Source organism: Physcomitrium patens, chromosome 8 (assembly GCF_059467195.1).
Source record: "Physcomitrium patens ecotype Gransden chromosome 8, ASM5946719v1, whole genome shotgun sequence".
NCBI classification, from domain to species: Eukaryota; Viridiplantae; Streptophyta; class Bryopsida; order Funariales; family Funariaceae; genus Physcomitrium; species Physcomitrium patens.
The window spans coordinates 11601609-11627100 of NC_143417.1; the positions used below are offsets into that span (position 1 = coordinate 11601609).

The 25492-nt window shown below is 36.8% G+C and overlaps 3 protein-coding genes across 8 annotated transcripts; 2 read left to right on the forward strand and 1 right to left on the reverse strand.

The window, feature by feature from the left end:
- Window positions 1-8208: 8208 nt before the first annotated feature.
- On the forward strand, window positions 8209-12155 carry LOC112285654 (uncharacterized). Of its 5 annotated transcripts, none has more exons than XM_024526632.3 (13): window positions 8209-8469; window positions 8756-8796; window positions 9031-9100; window positions 9276-9454; window positions 9722-9817; window positions 9937-10007; window positions 10259-10320; window positions 10419-10482; window positions 10692-10776; window positions 10888-11014; window positions 11270-11340; window positions 11461-11585; window positions 11773-12155. In XM_024526632.3, exons 1-13 carry the CDS (start codon window positions 8394-8396, stop codon window positions 11846-11848), a joined length of 1143 nt encoding a protein of 380 aa, XP_024382400.1. In that variant the 5' UTR covers window positions 8209-8393; the 3' UTR covers window positions 11849-12155. The 5 variants fall into 5 exon arrangements, with proteins under 5 accessions (XP_024382400.1, XP_024382399.1, XP_090108708.1 ...); XM_024526631.3 differs by having other exon boundaries at window positions 8216-8469; window positions 11452-11585; XM_073535678.2 differs by having other exon boundaries at window positions 8448-8469; window positions 9031-9121; window positions 9322-9454; window positions 11452-11585.
- Window positions 12156-13323: 1168 nt separating this feature from the next.
- Window positions 13324-14638, forward strand: LOC112285865 (uncharacterized). The gene is made up of 2 exons (XM_024527173.3): window positions 13324-13560; window positions 14023-14638. Exons 1-2 carry the CDS (start codon window positions 13345-13347, stop codon window positions 14176-14178), a joined length of 372 nt encoding a protein of 123 aa, XP_024382941.1. The 5' UTR covers window positions 13324-13344; the 3' UTR covers window positions 14179-14638.
- Window positions 14639-16600: 1962 nt separating this feature from the next.
- Window positions 16601-25467, reverse strand: LOC112285864 (poly [ADP-ribose] polymerase 1). 2 transcript variants are annotated; one of them, XM_024527170.3, is made up of 22 exons: window positions 24819-25467; window positions 24443-24492; window positions 24169-24239; window positions 23853-24037; window positions 23500-23686; window positions 23138-23275; window positions 22764-23022; window positions 22354-22549; window positions 21919-22071; window positions 21638-21707; window positions 21335-21407; window positions 20794-21036; window positions 20427-20664; window positions 20034-20149; window positions 19679-19755; window positions 19393-19550; window positions 19006-19209; window positions 18485-18593; window positions 18136-18218; window positions 17695-17832; window positions 17172-17351; window positions 16601-17006 (listed from the first exon to the last, which is right to left on the reverse strand). In XM_024527170.3, the coding sequence occupies exons 1-22, from the start codon at window positions 24966-24968 to the stop codon at window positions 16959-16961; spliced, it is 3126 nt and encodes a 1041-aa protein (XP_024382938.1). In that variant the 5' UTR covers window positions 24969-25467; the 3' UTR covers window positions 16601-16958. The 2 variants fall into 2 exon arrangements, with proteins under 2 accessions (XP_024382938.1, XP_024382940.1); XM_024527172.3 differs by having other exon boundaries at window positions 24443-24476; window positions 24819-25094.
- Between the last annotated feature and the right edge of the window lie 25 nt (window positions 25468-25492).

The following is a 25492-nucleotide window of genomic DNA, read 5'->3' on the forward strand; positions in this document are numbered from 1 at the left end:
CAAATCCACTTGCTCAAAATGCAAATGATGCTGAAAATGTCAAAAATGTAAGAAATACACCATGAAGTACCTCCATCTTATTAACCAAGGCAAGAAGAGGTTTATTAATCTTAATAATAATCAAATAATTATGTTATCATCCAAAATATCATCAATATAGTATCTAAAAGGTCGTTGGATTCTAAAAAGTGTTTTTCTAAGTATGTAAAATAATGCCAAGTTTGTCCAAATCAAATAAAGTAGATAGGCACATGAGTCCAAAGTCGCAATATTTACAAAAAAAATCTAAGAGTGCAATTATAAAAATAAGAAAATTTCTAAAGCTTTATTAAAATGGCTAAAACACCATAGCCAAGTAAATCCTTACAACAAGTTCTTTTACTTTCAAAATCACTCATAAGACTTAACTTTATAAGAATGTCAAGTCAAGGATTTTTTTTTTTACTTAAATATTAAAATCCTAATTGACATGAATAAAGTCAATCAACAAAAAAAACTATCAATGGATGAAGAACCACAAACAAAATTAAACTACATACATCCAACAAGATTTGGTATCCTATACTATATCATGTGACACCATGATTACAAAAAAAATTTATCATAGATTTTGTAGTTGATCTCAGTTATTGAAAAAAAATTAGAATAAAAAGCATTTAGGTAAAGCTTATCATTTGTTAATATCTTTGATAATACAACATCCAAAGAAAATTTTGTTTCATCTATTACTATAAAAAAATGACTTTAAAAAGTTGACATAATATAAGATTGATATAAAAACAAAGGTTGTCTTTAAAGCTTCAAATATTGCTTCTGCTTCTTGATTTCATTGAAGTTTTTCTTTACAAGTCAAACATGTAAGTGGAGTTGCAACTTAAAAGAAGTCCTTCATGAAGATCTAATCATGATTGGTAAATTTTAAAAAGCATTGGACATTTCTTATTGTTTTTAGAATCTTCCAATCCATAATAATTTGAATTTTTTTAAGATCCATCATAAATCTATCATTTGAAATGATATATCTTAAGAAGTAAATTTAAGTAGAATAAAATATGCACTTTTCTATCATAGCATAGAGTCTTGCATCGTTTAGTTTTTATAATATACAACAAATATAAAGTTCATATATTTTTGTATTCTTATAGTAGATTAAAATATTATTTAGATAAAAGATAAAAAAAAATTATCCAAAAATTCTTCAAAGATATCATTTATTAAATATTAAAAATTTGTTGGTGCATTTATAAGTCCAAAATGCATGATTTTATATTCAAAATATTTGTATTTGATTTAAAACGTAGTCTTTCATTTATCTCCTTCTTTGATACATACCAAATTGTATATCTCTCATAGATCTATTTTTGCATAGATCTTTGCTTAGTTCAACTAATTAAGAAGTTTAGATATCAAAAGTAATGGATATCTATTCTTGATGGTAATCTTATTGAGTCCTCAATAATTGACATATATATGTAATGATCTATTTTTTTTCTTTACAAATAAAATTAGAGCTTTTATTAGAGATTTTGAATGTCATATAAAGTTCTTGGCCAGATTCTTTTCAATACACTCTTTGAATTTAGTCAACTCATTTTGTAATAAAGTATAAATTGGTCTAAATGGTAGTTGAGCTCCTTCTTGAAGATCAATTGAGCAGTCATATGGATGGTGTTTTAAAAGAGCATCTACATTTTTTTTCTCAAATATATTTTAAAAATCTTAATATTAGCTAGGAATATTATTTGAAGTCTTTTTTCCATTAAAAATAAGTGCAGCATAAATGACACAAGGTGATCTTTCTTTTATACCATGCAAGAAAGCTCTTATACTTATAAATATTAGTTTAATTATACTAGTCTTATGATTTTCTACTTGATTAATTACACTCTTAGTTGTACTTACAAAAAAGTCAAGACTACAAGAAATCTAATCTACTCAAGGATTGTACTTTTTTATCAACAATAAATCTAAAATAATTAGATTAGAAGAAGATCTAATATTATTAAATATGATAAAGTTACTATGACCATTAGTTATTCCTTCTATAGAAAGTATTTTATAAATAACTTCTCTAAAAAATAATAGACAATCATCTATAATTTCTACATGAATATATTTTATTTTCTTTACTAAAAGTATATTATGTCTTTTAATAAATTTTTTAGCTAAAATCAAGTTGAGGCTCTTAAATTTAGTAAGGTAAAGAATTTATAATTTTTAGATCTAAACTAACATCTATTGTAAAATAAAGAGAGGATTTTGAGGAAAGAATAAGACCTTCATTAGATGTTGTGCAAGGTTCTTTTTTTTCCTTAATAAGAGATTTAAAATATACTACATCAATTTGCATATCTTCTACTTTTGAAGGTATATATTAAAAAGATGTTGGTATTTCCATTGAATTGTAATAATATTGAGGCCTATTTATACAATTTTTAGATCAAAATTCAAAAAATTGATTGTTACACTTTATAGAAAAATCAATTGCTTGATTCAATATTTGAAGATTAGATAAATTGAGCATCAATTTCTTTACTTCATATTGTAATCCATAAAAAAATTGGCTAATAAGTGCAATATCATCTTACTTGATATCAATTGCAAGTTGATTAAATTGTGAAGTATATAATGTTATAGATTGATTTTTTTGTTATAAAATATGGATCTAATTCATAGCAATATAAATTACATCATATTTTCTATACATAGATCAAAACATCACAAAAAAAGCTTCAAAATTGTCCAATATTGGATAATATAGTTCAAAAAAAGATAAAATGATGATAATACGAATCAAAAAGTAGTGTTCTAATAAACCTAACTTGTGATCGTAAAGTTGAATAGCTTTGAAGATGAAGTTCAATTGCTAATTATACTTGATTGATGAATCTTTGAAACTTTGATCTTGTATCATCAAACTATTCAAATAAGGTAATTTTTGGTTCTCTAACACTTCAATGGTATTCTACCATAAGAAAAGGAATATGATTTGGTGGAGATATTGAAGTAGCTCCAATCATCTCTATATCTCCACTTTCTGTTATTTTTGTTCTTCCTTGTGGTGGTAAATTAAGTTGATGTATTGCAAGCATTAACTTCCTCAATTATTTTTTCATTTATACCATTACATCCTTACAGTTTATAATTTATAAAAGTATTTATAAATAAAATATTAAAAATATTATTAATTTAAAATTTAAAGATAAATTTAATCTATAAAAAGTATTTATAAATAAAATATTAAAAATAATATTAATTTTGAAGATAATAATCTGTAATTTCTAATATACTTATATCTTATTAAGAGAAAGGAATAATTTTATTTTATTCAAGAAAAGCTAAAGCTTTGATATTATAAATACATTCTTATCAATATGTCTATGACAAGAACTCAATAAAAGCATATAAACAAGTGAGATTTTTTTAAAGAAGTATAAAATATATATAAAGTCAAAACAACATCTTTAAAGCTTCTAAGAAGCTTCTTTAGAAGATATTATGAAATTAATTTATTTTTATTTACTTCTACCTATTTATTTTATCTATATAATAATTACAATAAATATTAGTCTATGACAATAGCTCAGATAAATGATTTGCTAAAATATCCGCCATAGAATTATCAACTTTTGAAAAGTCAAAAGCATCAAGTCATAGATGATAATCATAATAAACAAAAAAAATATGTTTTTTATATAGAAAAATATATCTTGTTATTATAAAAAAAATCTATAAATGACAAAAGAATTGTTCAATCATCTTATTGATAATTGATGGTATTCCTCAATATTATTTCAAAACTTCATTTATATATTATATTTGTCCATTGATTTGAAGATGAAAAGCCAAAGATAATTTTATGTTCATCTTTAGAATCTTGAAAAGAACTCTCAAAAATCTTTATAAAAATTGAATCCTTTTATTCAATATAATATTCTTGGATAATTTATGATAGTAATAGATATTATGAAGAAAAAGCTTAGTTATTTTTTCATCCATGATAAATTATGTATATGGTACAAAATGTACTATCTTGATAAAACAATCTACTATCACAAATATAAAATCATGAGAACTTGAGACTGAAAGATTTATGATAAAATCTATAGAAATAAATAAGTTATGATTGGAGAAGTTTATAAGGTTGATGACAAGGAGTTTTTGATCTTCAAAAAACATCATATGATTGTTTAAAATCTTTAATTGCCCTCTATATTTGAGACAACCAAAAATCTATCAATATTACCTTCAAACTCTTGTTATATTCAAAATATTCAGTTATTGGAGAATTATGACAAGCTTGAAGTATATGTAATCATTCTTTGTCTTGTAGAATATATAATCATCCCTTGAAATAGAATAGATTATTCTTAATCTCAAACTTAGAAGTATCATAAGGCTTAAAAGAATTATTAATAATATCATAAATAAGAAGATTAGAAGACAGAATCAATTGAATTTGCTTGAGAAACATTGAATAAATAATCAATGTTGATTTCATTGCTCAAAAATGAAAATGCTCCAAATTGAAATTCCAATCATGGGTTCATTTCAAAAATGAGGTCATTTTTTAAAAGATCCTTCTAGTCTAATCGTTGTGTATATGGATCACAAGAATCTCAAGTATTTCATACCAACATGTGTTTTGAATCATCACCAAGTCCATTGGAGTATGTCCTATATCAATATTTGATTCTAATATCATTTATCTATTCAAAAAACAACAAGATTTCTTGGATGTTCTTATCTTATATATAAAAAAAAAAGACATAAAAATGCTCCAATTATTTTTTTTAAGTTGAAACATTTTCATCTTTGAGAATATACTTCATAATTTTAAAAAAAATAAAAATAAAAATAGAAAAATAAAAATATTCGAACTTATTAATCAAAAGTTACATCTCTTTCTTTTGATGTAAAATAAGAATATCTAAAAAAGACATCTAAGCAGCCTTATTATTTTTTGAATAGATAAGTGATCTTAGAATCAAAACTTGATATAAAACATGCTCCAACAAGCTTGGTAATGATTCAAAATACATGTTGACATGAAATACTCAAGGTTCTTGTGATCTATATATACAATGGCTAGAATAAAAGTATCTTCTAAATAATGATGCCATTTTAAAAATGAATCCACGATTGTAAAAAATTCTTTATCTCTGATCTTATAAATGATCTCGATTGCTAAAAATTTCTTAGTATAATAAACTACTAGATAGAACTTATTATCTACTCTCATTTGTGATAATATTATACCTATAGAAAGTCTAATGCAACTCATTTTATAAAAAAAATACAAAAGAAGTCTAATGCATATGTTTTTATAAAAAATCTACATAGGTAGCTTCTTTAGTTTTAAAAGAAATTTAATACATTTATTTCTTAATGTAATTAGAGAAACTAATTTTTTGACACATTCTCTTCTTTGGCAATAATTAAATTGCAATTAAACTTGTTTAAAATCTAATGTTTTATGCTCAAACTAAACACATTGAAATTCATCATTATTTTATTTGTAAAAAGGTGTTAGAAGAAAAAATTCAATTACATTACATCAATATCAATAAACAATCTATGGATTTAATTGCAAAATGTTTGGATTAAATTAAATTTGAACTTCATTGTCAAGTCCTCAACTTATAAAAATTATCTTCATTAAGTGTATCCAAATCAACAAATTCACCTTGAATTGTGGCATATTTGTTATATTTTTTTTATTGGTCTTAATTACTATTGTTTTAACAAAAGCAAGAAGAGAATTTTATCATATTTGTTTATTACTTTATCATTTAGCTATTTTTATTTTATTTTATTTTATGCAATGAAAATTACTCACTATGAGCATATACTAGCCGGAGTATTTGTCAAAAAAAAAAAAAAAAAAAAAAAAAAAAAGTAAAAAGAAAGAAACTCAGCTTTTGAAGTTTGTCCGATAGTAGACTGCTCACCATCAACTTCACTTGCAGCAGAAAATGCAAGGGGAGGCTTGACACTATTGACAAATTCCCTGCATTTTTAACTATTATGGCCAGTAGGGCACTTGAGCGCATCGATCGCTTCCTCAGGCTTGTATACTTCGACTCCACCATGGCATCTCCACCATGTCTTCGTTATAAAACAAAGACTGCACCTCGCAATTATGGATATTGGATCAAATGCAGTGATCATGCTCTTGAAGGCTAACTCTGGCGCCACCTCGAAGCCTCCAAAAATCCTTCCTGCTAGTCTCCAAAGTTTTCATATTGTTTTCCACCAATCATCCAATAGTCGCCCCACCCAAACCTCCACTTTCAACTTTGTGTTGCCTTGCAACGATAAGTTTAGTAATCACCCGAAGGCACTGTAGGAGACCTTGACCATATATAAGCACCGATAACATGATAGGCTCAAAAGCCTCGTGAATTGAATTCAAGCTCTCCGGCTTGCTGAAAAAAATCTTATTAGTAGGTGGTTTCTTTGGTCTCAAGACACAAGAATTTTTTCTATTGAGATTGTCCTGTTCCAATCGACCACTGCTAACTTCCTTGGTACTGCAAAAAAAGGAACCCAATGCAATGTTGCGCTCCAACAAGACGAAGTGGGAACACAGAAATAATCTCTAACACCTCCAATGCATCAGACAGGTCGCACCATCCCCGACTCACAATCTGCATCGCAATCACCACTACCACTCGAGAGCCTCCCTCACACGATTCTACCTCCCAAAAGCCCTTGAACAATAATAGGGGCTATTAACACTTGAACAACACCACAATTGGCACCGGAACAGCACCACAGTAGACTTGTAGAGGGGGCATTACATCATGTGATTAGTTTTTAAGAAATAGCTACAAGAGTAAAGGCAAAGAAAACAAGGAAATTAGTTCAGCAACAACAATTGGATTGCATCAACACCAAAATTACAAGCAAATCTAGCAATAACCACACAAGTCACAAACCAAGCAAAGCTATCTAAAGCTCAATACCAGATCTAATCTCCTTCTACAATTATAATGTAATGTCACTGACGAATTGGTCTATGCATCGAAACTACTTGCAAACAGATTCAATGTGCTTCCTTGTTGGACCACCATTATTGACGATCAGCGAAGGATTTGCAGCTAGATTAGACTCCCACATAGTAGCGCCTGCTCGCAGCTTTGATGCATCGGCGTGATGCAATGCACTACCCTGTACAGAAAATACTCGCCTAGTTGCTGGATGAAAATGAAGTAATTGCAATTCTTAGAAATCTCATTCAGAAATAGGGAGCTCAAACTTCAAGGGGGACTCACCAGTTCTCATTGAATTGTTGTTCTTGTTTACCGCTAAGGACGAGGTTTCATATTTTTCCAGACTTCGCCATTGACAAAGCTCAGAATGGAATTTGAATTTCTTAGTGCTGACCCTGTTTCTCAAAAAATGGCAGGATGCATTTGCGAAAAGCAGCAGCCTCACGCTCTCATTGACAATTTCGAGAACAGACGACGATGCCCTGATGTCACCTTGCATCGCCTGAAAAGTAGAAATAAAGGAAGCAAGATATTGCTCAAGACAGTTGGACTAGCACGTTTAGAACTGAACAAATTGATCATCAAAAGGTGGAGAATCGAGATGCATTACCAACTCCAATCAACGACAAGTATTAGATAACTCAACAAGGAGCTATCAGACTTTCACAAGTACATCGCCGCATTTTCAACAGTAGCCCCTGTAGTGATCCACGGTCATAGTATGGAATGTGAAATGCGTGTTAACTGAATTTTGTGCAGAATTCACTGGAGCTGAGCTACTTGTGGAGTTGTGAGTCGACCTGAGTTCCAGAGCTGGAGAATTTCGAGTAGTATTTGGTCCTTATTCGCTGTGATCATTATTACACTTTCCCAATTCTTGTCCTGTGCAAGTTGATCGATTGTACTTGTTTTTCCGCTGCAGTGCGAGTTAGTTTATCGCTTCATTTAGGTCTACATGTTGTTTCAACATCAAACGGCCACCGGCGAGCCAACTCCAAACTTTTGGTAGGTTGTTCAACAATCCAGTGATAAGCTGGCGGCCACCTACATAAATTCTAGCTTTTCTCTTACATTTTTTCGACTTTTAGGTGACTGACCCTAGTCAAGTTTTAGTTAGGCAGTTTTGTTTGAATTAAAAGGTTGTAACAGGTCTTATGTAGCCATGGAGATATAGGGTTTTAAGTAGATCTCAATAGGCATCAGGCCTCGTAAACCATCATTCAGCAGTGAACTGTCATTGTCGTAGACCTAATCGCTCATGTACACACAATCTGAAGCCCTCTGTCCTGACGGTTGTTTGAGACAGAGAACCAGCTCCAAGAGGATATGAACCATTTGCATTGAAAAAGCAAGTAACTGCATGGAAAAAAAGCCACCGAAAACGCAGTACCGATTTCCATGAATTACGAGAGAGGGAACAAATACTTGCTCGGGCAAAAAATTGGGAATGGCTCCTCCGCTGATGTCTTTGTAGGTCAGTGAAGCCCGAGAGCTCTTTTCCTTCCAACAGCACTGGTCATAATTTGGCTCAATCTTCGTCGTATGCATATAACAAAAAACTTATCACCGATGTAAGCTTAGAAGTATATAAAAACTTGGGCCCACGGACTGATTAGACGCAAGTTTGTGGAGGATAGTTTCAGGCATTTTGTAAGTCAAGCAATGCAATACCAACTGTGGCGAAAGACCACTTCATACTGCGTCACATCAGATCATGTTTTCATGTGTACACACTTCCAAAATCCTTCACTTCAATGCAGGAACAAATGTCCGATGCAACCAGCAGGTTGCAATGAAGTTGGTGCGTGAGGACTTACGATTGCCTCATTGTATTAGTGCATGCGCTATGCAAAGTGGATCTTGGTGTGACAGCGATGGCTTGGTTTCTATTTGAATAATAATAACAGTAATAACCTTGAATTTGTTGATACACAACACGACGCAGAAGCTAATACTGTTGTATCTGAGCATGTGACCTTGAATGCTCCCATGTAAAGAAGCCCTCAACACTAGAATGCTGATGCGTAACGTGCAGGAAAACATCAACGCGACGCATCCACAGCTACTGTATGAGTCAAAGTTGTACCGAATTCTACATGGCGGACGTAAGGACCTCATGCTTTAAGGTTTCGTAGTACCTCTTTCGATCACGAAAATCCATGTGTTCATATCCAGAGTCTTCAGGAGCTTTCGAATTGACATATATACCAGATTGGTGTTTCAAACACTTTTTTTAATACATTTTGAATTGTTATGAGTGGGGGGTTTTTTCTTAACCAGCTGGAATTGCCAACATGCAATGGTATGGTTTACAAGGTCAATTCAGGGTGTTAGTCATGGATCTTCTGGGTCCAACTCTTGAAGATCTCAAGGAGTTCTGCAGTGTCAAATTTTCATGCTGCAAGGAAAACCTTGCCAGGTTCTCGTTGAAGACGGTTCTTATGCTTGCGAATCAGCTTGTAAGTCCCACATCGAATTGTTCCACATTCTGACATCCCGTTTTATGAAAGGGTTTCACGGTCATGAAAATTATAAAAGAGAAACTGAACGTGATTTTGCTTGTAAAGCTTACTAGTCATTAATGTCGATAATTTCTCAACCTTCGGCTGAAGAATGCGATTTGTTTCAGGAGTTCTCATTGCTTTTGTAGTATGAGGTGATAAGATTTGCATTTTTCAGTTTTAGAATATAGTAACTGCTAAGAACATCTTCACACAACGTTGCAGATTAATGTGCTGCAATACATCCATTCCAAAGGTTTCCTACACAGAGACGTGAAACCTGAGAATTTGCTAATGGGGCTTGGCAGACAAGCAAATCAGGTGATCGAAAGCGTTACAGAGCAACACGCATTTTGGTGGTTGATTAGTTATGAAGTTTCTATTGAGTGGTTATCGTGACACGCATAAAGATTTTTTATCTAAAGATGGGTAATCGTTAGGTTCATATTATCGACTTTGGACTCGCAAAAAAGTGGAGTGATCCTAAGACTAAAGAACACATTCCTTGCAGGTATCGCATTTTAAATTTCTCTGGAATGCCTCTGCTCATGTATCCATCTGAAGCTGATATCTCATGATTTTATCAGCTGCCATTTATTTCTCTGTTTCAGACTACACTTGTATCCTTAGATTGGATTCCTATTCCATTTGAGACAAATTAACGAAACATCCTGTTTGTTATGCTTATCTTGTTAAGCTGAGTAAACTTACCTCTCTGATTATAATCAACCTTCAACCAGCTTTCGATTTTCATGTCTGTAGAAGCGAGAAGGATCTTGTAGGCACTGCTCGGTATGCAAGTATCGGCAATCATCTAGGTCTTGGTGAGTATGCAGCCACTTGTATATTATAAACCGTCATAATCGTGCTCCACTTAATTGAGCAATGGTTCTAAAAAAGCTGTATATGCTGGTACAAACAGAGCAGAGCAGAAAAGATGACTTGGAGTCCCTTGGATATGTATTTGTGTACTTGCTTAAAGGCAGGTCAGTGACAAGCGTCTTTTAGTCCTGGATATGCTCATGTAATGCTCCAAATGAGAGATTTATGTCGTGAAATTTTAAAGTCAACTTCCTTCTCAAATGATACTTAGTGAGGAGAAACCATATCATTACGTGTTGAATAGCATCTCAGCAACCTAAGCTGAAGTAAGTCTTAACCATTTCTATGAAGTGGAGTTGGTTGAACGGGACAGTCTTCCATGGGAAAACATAAAAGCAGAAACTAGAGAGGAGAAGCATGAAAGGATCATGAAAATGAAGATTGCTATGTGCGCTGAGGTACTAACATAACATCTGATCGCTTAAACTCACGCTTACCAACCTCGCTGTGCCTTTTTCTATATTCACGTGTGACAACTCGATTCATTATAATTTAATGTTACACTGCAGATGATCTGTGAAGGATTGCCATCACAATTTGGGAAGTTCCTCCAAGTCACACGAGCACTTCCATTCCAAGCAGAACCTGACTATGAAGGTTACAAGAAGATGTTTCAAGACTGCTTGGTCGAGGAAGGCGAGTAACAATCTCGACCTTGTGACTGAATTTACTGTATCTTCAACTACTCACTCATGATCCTTTGGTGACCTTGTTTTGGGCTTGGGGTTTATACATGAATAGTTTGCTACATAAGATGGATGACTGGCATTTGTTAAACTTTCTGCAGTAAGAACGAGATCAATATTCTTGTGTTTCTTGAGACGTGACAGTATTCTGCTTGCATCGCAATTCCTAGCAATGCAGCCTGCTCATAAAAGAAATTGCTTGCAGGTTACGCACGGGACTATGTCTTCGACTGGAGTGTCAAACATTACGCAAGAGCTGGGGTTCCTCAAAAATTTGTCCGTCACTCGACCCTTCCATGTGCAAATGGGTATGGGTATTTTCTATTATGCACCTTTGTTTTGTCACTGTGAATAATTTGGTATTGTTCTTCTCGTATTGTGATTTAGGAAGGACAGATTCCCTTGTGTTCGAAGAGGTGTTATGAGAGTACATCCCCGCCGCTGGTCACTATTGAGCCACTCAAGTTGGAACGTCCATTTACACAAAGGCCTCCACCTCCAAGGCCTCCACCTTCAAGAGTGTAGACTACCTAAACCTCACAAAAAGAAAACCATTATTTTAGTGGAGACACCATCATAAGAATTATTTGATTTGTTGATAATTGATTTGTCCAACGTAGCTGACTTGATTCTTAGAAGCATAAAAATTATATTTCCAAGTCATTGTCAAACCTCATTGTCAGACTCACTCCCATGTTGTTATGTCAGGCAAATTCCTCAGGGAAAGCTCACTGAATTCTCTCAAAATGAATTTGTTAACAACCACAACATCTATCTTGAATAGAAAAGGTGACCGCACTAATGACTGCCGCTTAAGCCATTTATATTGAACTTTTATCTTATGTAGATTTCAGAACATCTCATCATGGAATTGAATGGAGCCATGGGTATATATATATATATATATATAGATGTTAAAAGTGTAAGAGAATTTTTTAAAGTCATGGTTATAAAATAATAATTACAAGACCACAAAAAGTAGTGATTGAGCTTTAGATGCAAAGTTGCCCCTCTTTTGTAGCTCAATTCACATTCTTCATTCATATTCATTTGTGTTTAATATAAGACTTAACATAAGACAAGTTTGTCAATGTCTTGTATTACTAGCATATGGACTTGTGTATACTATAAAAGTGTTATAACCTCCAAGATTTATTGTTTTAAGAAGGTTATATTTTTGGGAAAATATTATATATACCTCTCAAATATATTGAAATATCAAGAATATCCCTACATTCTTGATAGTAGCAAATATACCCTTCAAAGTTTTGAAATGTAGTAAAGTGAAATCAAGTGTATTGATTAGGTGAATTATAACAATAATATTAACCTTTGAAATTAGAGTTCCACATATACTTGTTTGGACAAAAATGTTTATTTGGGTAGTTTTAATTCTACTAAAAATGAAAAGGTTGTAGCTACAATTGTCACTATCATTATAGACTCTTTTATACACAAAATTTTAATAAATAGCTTCAATCTTAATTTATGTTTGTAACTTAAGAAATACTTTATATTGATGGTATTTTTTTTAATCAATAAATTAGAAATATCCTATATATATATATATATATATATTCTATCTTATATTATTAATATTAATATTTTATTTTTAAAAATAAATAATCAAACATATAATTTAAAAACTCTTAGTTTAATTTTTAAAAGTTTTTAATTTTTTTGCTAAAATATAAATGATATTTTATCAATATCTTATAATAAAATACACATATATACATAAAAAAATCTATGTATTTTATGTTTTACTTTAGTGATTAATTCTGTATGCATAATTAAATGAATATATTTTTAATTACACATGCTTATAATAAATTGGGGACATGGATGGGGTTGGGACAAGGGGGGTTAGGATGGGGTGGTGGGGTCAGAGGCAGGGATGGTGGCTGGGAATGGGGTACAGAAATAAGATACTAGGGATGTGGGATGGAAACAGAGTTGAGGACATGGGACTAGTACAATTTGGATCATTTAGTGCAAAAGGGGGTGTGGCTTTAACGAGTCCCTTGTTTTATTTAATTTTTTAAAAAAAAAACGTCACCTGAAGAAGAGGAAAAACGGAAAAGACAAGGCCCTCCGAGTTGCGCTAGTGTGAAAAAAACCATTACTAGTCCCGCAAGGGAAATGTGAACAGAGCTATTTATAGTCAATTTAATGTTGTGTGAACAAGGTTATTCTGACTCCAACAGTAGCTGTGTGAATCCGGCGTGGGATGTGTCCAGAGGGACCTCGCACTCTATTTCGATCCATGTGGGTGAGTCCATGCGGTTGGAGCCGCAGCCATCATTAAGCATTCTTCCATCGCCATCGCTCTCGGAGAGGAGAGGAGAACTACCATCGACTACCATCGCCATGTTGTCCGGAATGGTCCAGTTCCCTGTGCTGGTGCCGCCCACCGTGGACCAGAGCGACGACTGGCTCATTGCGCACGACAGCGAGACGCAGCTTGCCCAGGAGGAGCAAGAGCTCGAAGAGAAGGTAACCATCACTCACGGCCATGTCTATTGTCACCTGATTCCAACACGTTCGCAGATGAGTGCGCCGCCGGTATGGAGCATTGCAACTGATTGCTGTGAAATTTTGCAACCCTCTCTGACCTTTCTGTCTGCCCGGAGTTGGGATCTCTCAGGGGTTTGGCATTTAGGGGTTCAATCTGTGCGTGGAGTGATGGCGGTGGTTGTGGGGAGAATATAAATGGGATGCCAGTTCTTTTCTGTTTTTTTATTTCCTTCCTGTATGGGATTGAATTAGATTTAGAAGCGTCTCTTAGGATTTGAATGGTTTGTATGTTTTGGAGAATTTACGGGCTAAGGGTTTTTGGATGAGTTTGTGAGCAATAGAAGCCGTGGTTAATGTTGAGAAGGTAGCGTGTTATCGAGTCTGTTGCAATAAACCTAGCTGCCTGGAGGATAATACAGAGAGTGTGGGAATCGTGTGCAGTGGGCTGAGATACGAACCACGAATCAGGACGTGAATCCACTTGGGAAATCAACACTTGAGAATCACGAGGAGGATTACGTTGATGCCGAAGACGAGGATGCTGACAACGGGGAGGAGGGAAGCGAAGTGGAAGAGTTTGAGCAAGAAGCAAATTGAGTGTGTTCCCTTCCAATTTCAAAGGCTATGGAGCTGATCTCTACTGCCTGGAACAGTGCTGTACATATTCGTAGCCAGAACTCCAGCAAATCTTTCAACGATTTCCTCTGAAACGCAAACTGAATCACTTTTTCCCACGAGTAGTTACTTCCGGTATGAAGGTGGCTCTTACACAGCATCGATCCGTCACTTAAATTGTGTTATTTTTCCAGGATTTAGAAGGCTGTCAAAGTTGAACTGTGACACACATATCACCTAAAATTGCTGAATTCGTCGTTGGAAGGAGAAAAGAGTGTAGGATCAGAGACCGTAGGAACATTTTTTACGACTAAACAAATTACTTTCCAATGCTAGTGCTATTCAGCCTTCGTTTTTTCCAATGCTAGTGCTATTCAGCCCTCGTTTGTACATGTGAATGGGAATGATAGGGCCCAAGCGAACATGGAAAGTTTCTGTTGCATGTCTGGTGTGAACAGCTATTAGTTCACTTCTGAAGTTATGAGAATCGACAATCATGTGATTGTGATGTGTACATTTGATTTTTTAAACAGGCCGCATACTCGTAAACAAGTTCGGCGGTGTCTTGTAGAGAATCTTAACTACACATTTACAAGGAGTTGAACCTTAAATCTTTCGTGCTTTCAGTCAGCGTGTTTGTATTCATTGCTAAACAATTACGACCAGACGCCGCATGAGTATGCTGTCAATCTTTTGTGCGGAAGGAGGATACAAATATTTGTTGCAAATTTCTTCATAGATGCTGATATGGGCATCGTATCCTGGCATGACGCCACAACCAATTTTCACCCATCCCTTACGAACCAGAATTCAATGCTGTCACATAAAGAACACGTCCAGCGTGAACGTATCAAAAGCATTTCACGAGACCGTTGGAAGATACATTTTGCTCAAGTAGAACCAATATCCAATTGTGCTACACATCGGAAACTTGCGCACACTTGGCTATGTCTTCCAGGGTAAGAACTGCAATGTGATCAGCATGTGATCAGCATCGTTTTCAGCGATTTATTTTTCGTCCGAAGTTGATACAAAACCTTCCATCTGTCTTCCAACAAAGTTCACACCTGAAAGCCAATCGTAGCTTAGTTTTCACATGTCAGTAATTACAACAAGCTCTGAGATGAAGGGAAGGGAAATTATGTCCTCCAAAACCTGCCCCCTCCGTGATTCATTCCAATACTGTGATTCTATCATCATTTAGGTCACCAAGAATATGACTCTGGACAAAAATTATGATATTCTCCTGATAAAACGCAAATTAGTGCAGAGAGGTCTAGGAAAGTATAGTCCTGATTGAAGAAACAAAACTGGAATCGATATTGTGGACGGACTTTACGATTATCGTCAGCTAGATGCAACCCGAAAATCTTTCATAACTCCTTAGAAGATACGATTAAAATTGCCCAACACACTGTACGAGTAATGACACAACGCCGTCCAAGTAACGTAGAACCGAAAAAACTTGAGGAGAGTGAATTACAGGGTATAATCGACAAGAAGATTCAACTCATGAAAACGAGTAATTGAACGCACCCGAAAAAGATTCTGGAGAGTGAACTGCTCGACGATACAGGGAAATCAGCTCTTGAGGAATGAGAGCACGGTTCAGCATTACAGGCGATTGTGATGATCTTAAAAAAATAAAATAATGCACTTTCTTACCCTTATGTATCACATCAAGACTTGAGTCCACTGCATGAAAATATACGAATGGAGCATTAAAATTTGGCTCTCAAAGTTTAGACTCAACTCTTCATTAAAAGACTTTGGGATCGATTCGTACTTCTTTTCAAATTCAGGACTAAACATTGCACTTAATCAATCTTGAACTAGCCTCATAGCGTAAAGTGGCTCTATGATTCGTTTCTCTAGAGCTCCTTAACACACTAGGGCTTCAAAACTGGACTGACCCTGCACAAAAGACCTAGCTGTTAGAAATCTATCACTTCAGCCAGAGACTTCCCCTGTAATTCGAGGAGATTCCCTTTATCCAAGAGTGAATCGTGATCATTTCCGAAGCCCAGTGGATTCGACCACAACATTTAGCCATCTCCTCTGTTTTGCTGGTTTTCCAGGATTTCAAAGACTAATATTACGGCAGTAATGATAATAGCCTGATCATGAGAACTTGCTGTGGGTTGGAAGAGAAATTGCAGACCACAAGAACTGGTAACCAGGAACACAATACAGTCACATGTTAAGTAATTACATAATTAGAAATTCCAAAGATGACGTTATCAAGCCTTCATTAGAAAACCTTCAACGCAGGCCGTTCAAATTGTTTTCGAGACCCATGAACATATTCACGAGAAATTGATCTCGCAGAGCGGATAGTAGCTTGGCAATGCTACAACCAAGTCCCGATTCCAAGACACATAGTGGCAGATGGAGAGGTGGTAGATACATACGAAAAAGCCTGATGTCGGGGGTTCTATTTCAGTAACTTAAAAAAATGAGCCTTCACAGTCCGGGCGGATCAGATCCAAAAAAAACAGGACGCAACACTTCTGACTGCATCAGTCTGCGTCAAATCCCATGTCACAACTGGCAAAAAGTGACAGTACACGACCTAAACTTAAATCGACCTAGTCAAAAGGATACATCTGCAGCCCATGTGCTGATGAACAGATGTCTCACCCAACACATCAACAAAAAAAATCTTATTTACACTCTGAGGCGTCAATAACTTCACACAAAGTGCATGTTGCAACCTATAAAGCACCTCGGATTGAGTTGTCAACTGGAAATGGTTGGGAAACTTAGCGCTTGTGCTTGAAGTTGACCTTCAACAAAAATCGTAGTTTCACCTGCCAGAGCACCAAAAGCAATGGACACATTACCTTCGTACCAGCATACTCAACACACCTCCAAAAAGCTGGGAAGTGCACGCTTCAATACATGTCAGAAGTTGCAACGTAATGTTAACGATTACAATCGAGACTTGACTTGAAAGAGAAAGGATGGTAGATTACCTGAGCTGTATCATACACAATATACTCATTATACATGAGGTCACTTCGAATGCCAGATGGTACTGGCTGGCCACATGGCACGGTAACATCGCCTTCGAATTTCTTAAACTCCGTCTCAAGTGGCTTCGTTTTACCAAGCCCCAGAGTGGAGTTAGTTCCTCGAAGCGGCTTCTCCATATACTGCACCATATATTAGGAAACAAATCAGACATGCCGTGTATAAACGCAGCCCGACTAGGTGCAATACACAGAAGTCGATGATTGGTGCAAAGTTGCAGGAAGAATCACGCAGACAAAAGCAAAAAAGATCGATCATTCGGCGCTTAATTGAAACTCCAAGCCTAGGACCTCACACAAATGATGAACTTGCTTCTTAGAAAAACTAACAGTATGCGAATCCCCAAAAGCCTTCGAATCTCCCAAAATCATACAAAGCCTAGATAGCCTTAAAATGGCATCATCGCCTGTGCGGAGATGTTCACAGAGTAGAAGTATGAGGAAGTAGGCAGGTTACGTGCTCTACCTTCGCGCTTTTGAGGTTATTTGTTTTACCCAGGGCTACTTCACTGAGTAGCATCAACCCAGTTGGATTTTTCTTTGTGGTATAGCAGTATTGAGCACTCTTGCTGACCAAATCAGCGAAGTACAGTCCTTTTCCAAACTGGCACGGCAAGAGAGGATGTTAGTTGAGGAACACACCAGAGTCTGTAATCAGGTCCTGAACTTGAATGCAATGAGTTTTTAATTGTAGAGTTACATCCATTGTAGCTAACCTTGCAAACCACGTGGTACAACCAAAAGATTGAAATTATCAAAATACAGGGAAAAAATGGTCAGCATGCTGAAAGTTCTTACGAATGCTAAGCAGTGCTCAACACACAGAACCACAAATGTTAAAAAGAGCAGAGACCACGCAGACTTCTTGCCTGCTAATTTCTAAAATTGAAAGATGAACGATACGTACCATGTAACCTGTTACTGGAGCTTCAGGAGGAGCAATTCTCAGACCTTGGCTCAGAATACCAACATAATTTGTTGTTCGAGAACCTGCAAATCCCTCAACAACAAACAATTCAAGCTCACCTTGCATGGTTCGAAAGTACTTGAATTGAATACCTTTGTTCTCTACCTAAAAGAGTAAACTAGAAAAAACAAAAACAAACAAAAACAAAACAAAAAAAAACAAAAACAAAAAAACAAAAACAAAAACAAAACAAAACAAAACAAAGACATAGACAAAGACAAAAACAGATAGAAAAACGCGGAAGTCATCTGCATAGCATATTTGAAGAAGCACGTCGAAGTTAACTGACCGTGCCAGAGCAGCATGTGGTTATCAAGACACATCTTAAAAGGTGCAAAACTATCAGCTTCTCCTTCTCTGTCAACAGCAAATACATCCTCTAACTCCAGAGCCCAATCCTGCAATTACATTACGAACACTCAATTAGACGAACACTTGAGATCCATCTCTAGCAGATATGAAAACTATATCTCAAACAGAAATTTAATGTGCGTAACGTCACAATTATGAAAAAAAATGTATCATTTACAGAAACTCAATAAGCACCAGCAGTAAGATAGTGGAGGGTTGATCTAGCCACTAATTCGGTTCGTGAACTATACAGTCAGGAGCCGAAATGCCGAGGACAGGAATAACCCAAGGATAACAATCATTCCCATACTACTAGCAGGACAGTTCATGATGCTTTTCTACATCAAAGAAGAAGCAAACATGCTCGAAGGTCTGTGCTATCCATGGATAGACTACAGCTGGAATTTGCAGACCATAATTGCAGTTCTGTTTTGATAGTAAAAATATCCGAAGTCATACTGTGTGGGTTGGCGCATGAGTTTGTTTCAAGTATTTCTCCACCAGCTTGAAGTCACCGCTATCATGTGGAATAGGTCTAATGTCACAATGCAGCTTCTTGTAATGTGTATCCAGTGGATCCTCCTCCTCAGTGCCTTCTTCTACTTTTGAGCCCAAGAATTCTGACGCAATTTCAATGTCACGCAATGCATCTAACATATGGATCTGCAAGAAAATAGTGTATCACATATTATGCGCTTAAGGGAAGATTTTGGATAACATACAAAGGATACTGGTAATGACTTAGAAGATGAGACAGATGATACTAACAGCCTCCAACATCGAACGCAGTGACGATTCATAACGGCCAAAATGCTGATTCAGCAGCCTTAAAGTGTTTTAAATCACCTTAGATTTCAATGTCTGCTCGTCCGAGATGATCATTGGATGAACAGTCGGAATTAAAGTGAAGAAGCGGTTGCTTGCATCAACCAGCAATCCTTGCTCGCGTGGACCATGTACGGCCTCCTTCAGAATATTTTGAATCTCAGTCAGCACCTCATAACCTGCAATCAATCACAGGTGTTACACTCAAACTACGCATATCAAAACTCAGTCTCATGCTTTCCAAAACATCGGGTATGATGCGGCAGTTAAGAAGACGGATAGTCAACGTAAGCAGCAATATGAATACCTCGCTCAATATGGCGTTTGCTCAGCTTGCCTAAAGGCATTTCTGACATGTTAATTTCGAATTCCATCATAGCAGCCCTGCGGATGAATGGCAAGGAAACAAGTGAAGCGTAAGAAGCATCATAGAACAAGAATTTGCACGAACTACAACCACATGAAATCGAGCACCTCCACTGATTATGTTAAGACACTGCTATACAAATTCAGGTTCAATAAATATTCAGAATACTTGACACAAATGAATGCAATGTGTAGACACTACTGAACAGAAATCATGGGATTAAAACCAAGTTAGGCATCCGCGTGTATACCGATAAATTGACAAAATAAGGAAGTTATTCGACTGATTTCCTTACTTGTAAGTTTCAAGATCAAACAACATCTTCATGAGATTGATGACTCGTGGATGCAGCCTACTTTTTGAACCAACAAGTGCCTTATCCGGCTTCGGCACCTCATCCACACCGTAGTCCTAAAGGCGAGTACAAGCACAGATCGGCACAGATAATTTGCAGAATGACAATCTCAGAAAAATATTATTGATTGCAAGTAACTAAAACAACACACACACACACACGTTTATATATATATATAGCGAGAGCGAGAGATTTTATAGTACTTTCATGTCTACTATTTCAGAGTAAGAAAAAAATTTAATAGATACTAATACGGGGTTCCTGTTAGGATTAGAAATTTCAACTTCTCAACACATCTTCCAGTTGAAAAAAAGAGATTAGTTCCAATCTTACGATATCAAGAGGATAAAATTTTCCCGGTTGTTTTTCGAAATCTTCGCGATTCACCCATGACTCCCAGTCATTTCCTGTTTTCTCTTTGAACAGTCGCTTGAACTCTTTGATTCCATCAGCTTTTGACAATTTCTCTATCTTGTCACCGCCTATCCTGTCGTTACCAACACGGCCCCATTTCCTGTACAGATGGACTGTCTTTTTTGCATCTTCCTCAATAAGCTGCAAAACATAAAAACTAAACAGAGAAAACGACATTCAGATTTTAAATAATACAGGACTTCAATGATTCTGAATTCTCGTAACTACTAGCAACACAACCACTCTAATAATTGGGCTGTGGAGTACAATTTACAATTTCCAGCACCTGTTAATTCCTGTAGCGAGTTCAGAGCGGTTGAGGGTTGTTGTGTATATGACTTTGCCTTCCTCAACAATGTGACCAGTGTCTTGCAACCCGGAGTCTTCATGCACTGCACCTCGACCCTTGACCTTAACTTTCACGATAGAAGGCTTTGAACCAATCTCCAACCTGTATCCGTCCACAGGAAGCTTCTCCTTCTTCTCGAAACAATCAAGGAGATACTGTTCCTTCACAATAGGCACTGCCCTGTACATATAACAGCACCAATCATTTGGACATACGAATTAGTAAACACGTAATGCAATTTTCAACGTGTAGAAGCAAAAACAGAGCTCGAAAGGACATGCATAAACTCAGCCTCTATCCTTGAGTTCAAATATTTCATAACCTTCCACAGGTTTGTATGCAAAAAAAACCTTCAGCCCTTGGAAACTTCATGACCAATCATGACGTTCACGCACATACTATGTGAACATTCATTCATGGCTTCAAAGTGACAGATGACGGTTGTATGATTTCATTTGGAAGGGCTTCAACAACTCACCTGGCATATTCTAAATCGCGACGATGCTTCTCATCCTCAACAACATTTTCTGTAGTAACAACGCATGTCACAGCTGTAACCATCCCAGATGAAGTTAGAATTAAGTTGACATGAACAAACAGGGGTGAAGGCACACTAGCTACAAGATGACAGGCGAAATATCATGTGTACTTTAGTGTACCTTAGGTCCATAAGGTATAGACGGACTGCATACAAATTTTCGAATATGCATTTGGTAGAAATGAAGCTGCTGGATAACAAAATATTAGGAGTAAATTTACAACAACAAAGAATGGAACTTACTGTTTCCAATACCAGTAGCCCCAGACCGAACGCGACCTCCAGCTTTCTCAATCTTTTCCTTCAGCTTCGCCTGTTGCCTAGCGTTAGTAACAAACAGCAGTCTCTACACTTCGTTTTTTAAAACTGTAAATAGTGCGTCTAAAAATAACGACTATGCTGAAAAGACCTAGAGAAACACGCTAATCAACAAGCCCTGATCGATCTGTGTAGCAAAATATTTTGCGTAATAATTTTTTTCTTCTTCAAAAATATTTGGAAATCCAAGTACAGAAGAAACTAACATGAGTAATCGATAGCCTCCCAATAACCGCGAATTCGCATCCCTCCAGAAATGATTCACTGCAGTTACGAGGCTTCTCAGCGATGGTGGGCTCGGCTTGGGATGCTGGCACAAGCAGCCGCTCACCTTTCATCTTGCTTTGTGTCTTATACCACTGAAACCAAGTCAGAAAATCTGATTGTTACCATCAGTTTAAACAGCACGCTGGTAAAGCTCTATAAAATCCTACGTAATCATTGGAGGACATATTCGAGCATTTTCTTCAAGTATCTAAGCCAAGAACTTGAATACTTCAGTTTAGAAATTTCCATCCAACATCATCAAATTAGGAACTCAAGATACCCACGAGTCTAGAAAGATGGTCTACATAACTGAGTTGGATCGATTAGCCAATATAGACCAGCTCAAAAAGGACGTTTGATGGTATACGCTGTACCCCTAAAAGATAATCATTGTCACATGCTTCTCCGATTTCCCACTTAGCCGTGGTTCTTTCGGGTGTCAACGTCGTGAAGGTGCATTTACTCCAGGCCGACAAATATCCTCGACACCTATATGATCCCCCTTGATACTCCATATAACCTTCACAAAGTGGACACTTCGCCAAGACTCCAAACATCATTCCATCCGCACTGTCCACATATGAATCAGACAACCATGTGAGAACATAAACATAGCAAAATCGGCCCTACTTGTTCCATCACGTTGCATGGATCATGCTTTACAAGTCCTGAACACCCAACTATTCCCAAATTCAGTTTAAAACAAGATAAAGCTAGCTTCTACACAGCCAATGATCTGCGGGCTAATGTCGAAAGACAATTATGTGACATGAGATTAACGAACCAGCGCTCCCGCACATCATACTCCGAGCCAGTAGTATCCTGATTATTGGCAGCCAGCATTTCCCGGAGCTCCACTATTGACACATGTTCACGTAATTTATCTTTAATTTCCCACAGGCTCTTTGACTGCTTCTCCAACTTACTTTCCAATTCAGGATCAAGCTTGGTTTGTTTGCCTGCAGTAACAGGCCCTTTTGCCTTTGGCACCTTCTTCGGAGCAACTGTCGTACCGACACCATCAGTTGCCTTTGCTTCCTTTCCTGCAGAAAGAAGTTATAAATGTCAACAATTGAGAAATATATATATATATGTATGTATACGTCAATGAGCCAGAAAATACAATTTGATTGATTAAACAAGAGTTACTGTAGTTACCATCGTTTTGCTTCCTACGTTTGTTGGGCTTCTCAACAGTTTCATCCTGTTCAGCTTGAGTTTTCTTTCCACGACCAGCCTTAGGTTCTTTCGCAGTCGTGGCCTTAGATTCCTTGACTGCCTCTTTCCGCTTAGCCGCTATAATAAATAAACCAGAATCAATATGCGCGAGAACTCATTATTCACATAACATGAACCATGTAAAAGTGATTGACAATGTATATTCTCAGTTCCATCAGCATATATCCAATTATGACACATAAATGCAAGACCTTTCAACCTAGGGCGTTGATACTATGATACGGTTCCTAGGAACATTCATATAAGTAAATCAAACGCTGAGCATTCCAGCAGACGGTTACCAGCAGACGGTTTAGCTAGAGTTTGAACTTGGGCCTGGTCTTCGGACGTAAGGGTGTCCCATCCAGGTAAACTTGCTAACGGACCCGAAAAATGACCCATAGAAAGGAAACACTTCGCGTGACGCCATTGTGGCACTTTTCCTCGAAACCTTCCACCATCAGCGGCCACCATAGTAGAGATACGCACCTGAAGCGTGGGAAGTTTAATGTAAGAATTGAGCACTGATGTAAAACCAGAATCCAGTAAGTTCCAGCACACTTTGTTGGGACACCGTACCAGCATCGTATTCGAGTAAGTTGTTTTGAAGACTTGTAACGATGTCATTTCTATGAGAACAGGTACAAAAACTTACCTGGCCCTTGTCAATCTTTTCATTGCAGCTTTTGCAAGTTGAGCGCGAACTTTTCGCGTTTTCTATCGCGTACTCCCCACTACTTTCATCTCCATCTTCATTTACGCCCTTAGTTTTTGCTTTACTTTTGGCTCCTTTTCCTTTTGCAGATTGACCTTCTTCGTTGGCATCCTCTACAGGTCCACCTGCAAACACCACACGATAATCAAAACAAGAACGATTTTAAAACTGAAGAATCTAAGCAGCTTTCAAGTTGAGGAAATAGTATGCATTCAAACCTCATAAATCCCAAAGCTGACGGTGTAGTAAAACTGACCTTCAATGAATTTGCGAAGGTTCTGCTGATCCTCCCATCGGAGAGTGTCAGCTCCTTCAACATCGTTCCAACTGCCAAAAATCCTCATTACCGTCAGATAATGTACTCTGGCCGCATGATAACGTTCATTACTTATAAGCTCTGTTTTATCGTGCAGGCTTCAATCGTAGCATGATCAGATACTGGAAGACCCCATAGAAACTCTTTCTACCCAGACAATCCATCACAAAAAAGTTGAGTGTTTAAAGATTATAAAAACGATCAAGGCACTTACTCATGAATTTGTTTCTTCTTCTTGAAAATGCAACCTGCATGATGCCAGTACTGTCAACCAAAAAACACCGGAATCAACAACTAAATCCTAATTTCAAAATGCAAGAGATTCCCGAATCAGAATCCTCCCATCATCTCAGAACTTGTGGGACATTTCCTATCCAACTTTGCCAGTTCGCGAATTTCACAATGTGCAGCACATATCCCCACATGGCGAATTAGTGACATGAACCGCAGGAACCGGTTGCACTTCCAACCCCTGAAGGCAACATGCAGTGAGTCCAAGGCATCTAAAAGCGTCACATTCAGAAATCCGACAAGATATCGAACCAACAAGGAAAAGTTGCGGCAGAATGACAACAGGAAAGAGGACATACAGCCATCATGCCGTCGAATTGAGTGGATTGCACCATCTTGGCGAGGCGAAACGCATCTTTGGCGATGGGACTTGAGCAAGTGCGACAGGAAGCTCTTCCCGATTTCGCATATTCCGACTTCCATGGCTTCTGCGGTGCAGGAGTTGCCATCGCAGCTCAATGTCTCCTCCCTCCTTCCAATCTACTCCGCAACACTCTCTCCTCCACACTCTCTCCTCCTCCCTCCCTGTCTACAATGGATCAACCAACCACACCACACCACACCACCGCATGGTCTCCAACCTAAACCCTGCCACAACCTCAACACCAATCCCTCAATCTCCTCCACTCGCAAAGCTAGCAACGAGTTACCTCATCCGACCACTCCCTCCCTCACCACCTTCACTCCCATTCTATCAAACCCGGCCTACTCGTAAAACCCTTGTGAAAAACCTCATAAAACATGAGCAACTGAATCGCAGGGCTCTAGCAAAAATACAAAAACACTCCTGCAAGCCTCAGAACACGCAAGAGTCCACAAGCTTCTGCACTGCATGAGAATTGTATGCTACTGCGTCGGTAGGATCCTCTGTTTGCGACTTGAAGAAGAAGCCAGCGGGTGAAAAATGCATAGCGTGGGAGCTCGTTTGAACACAAAGCGAAATGGGCTTTCTCGGCGGTTGAGATTCATGGCA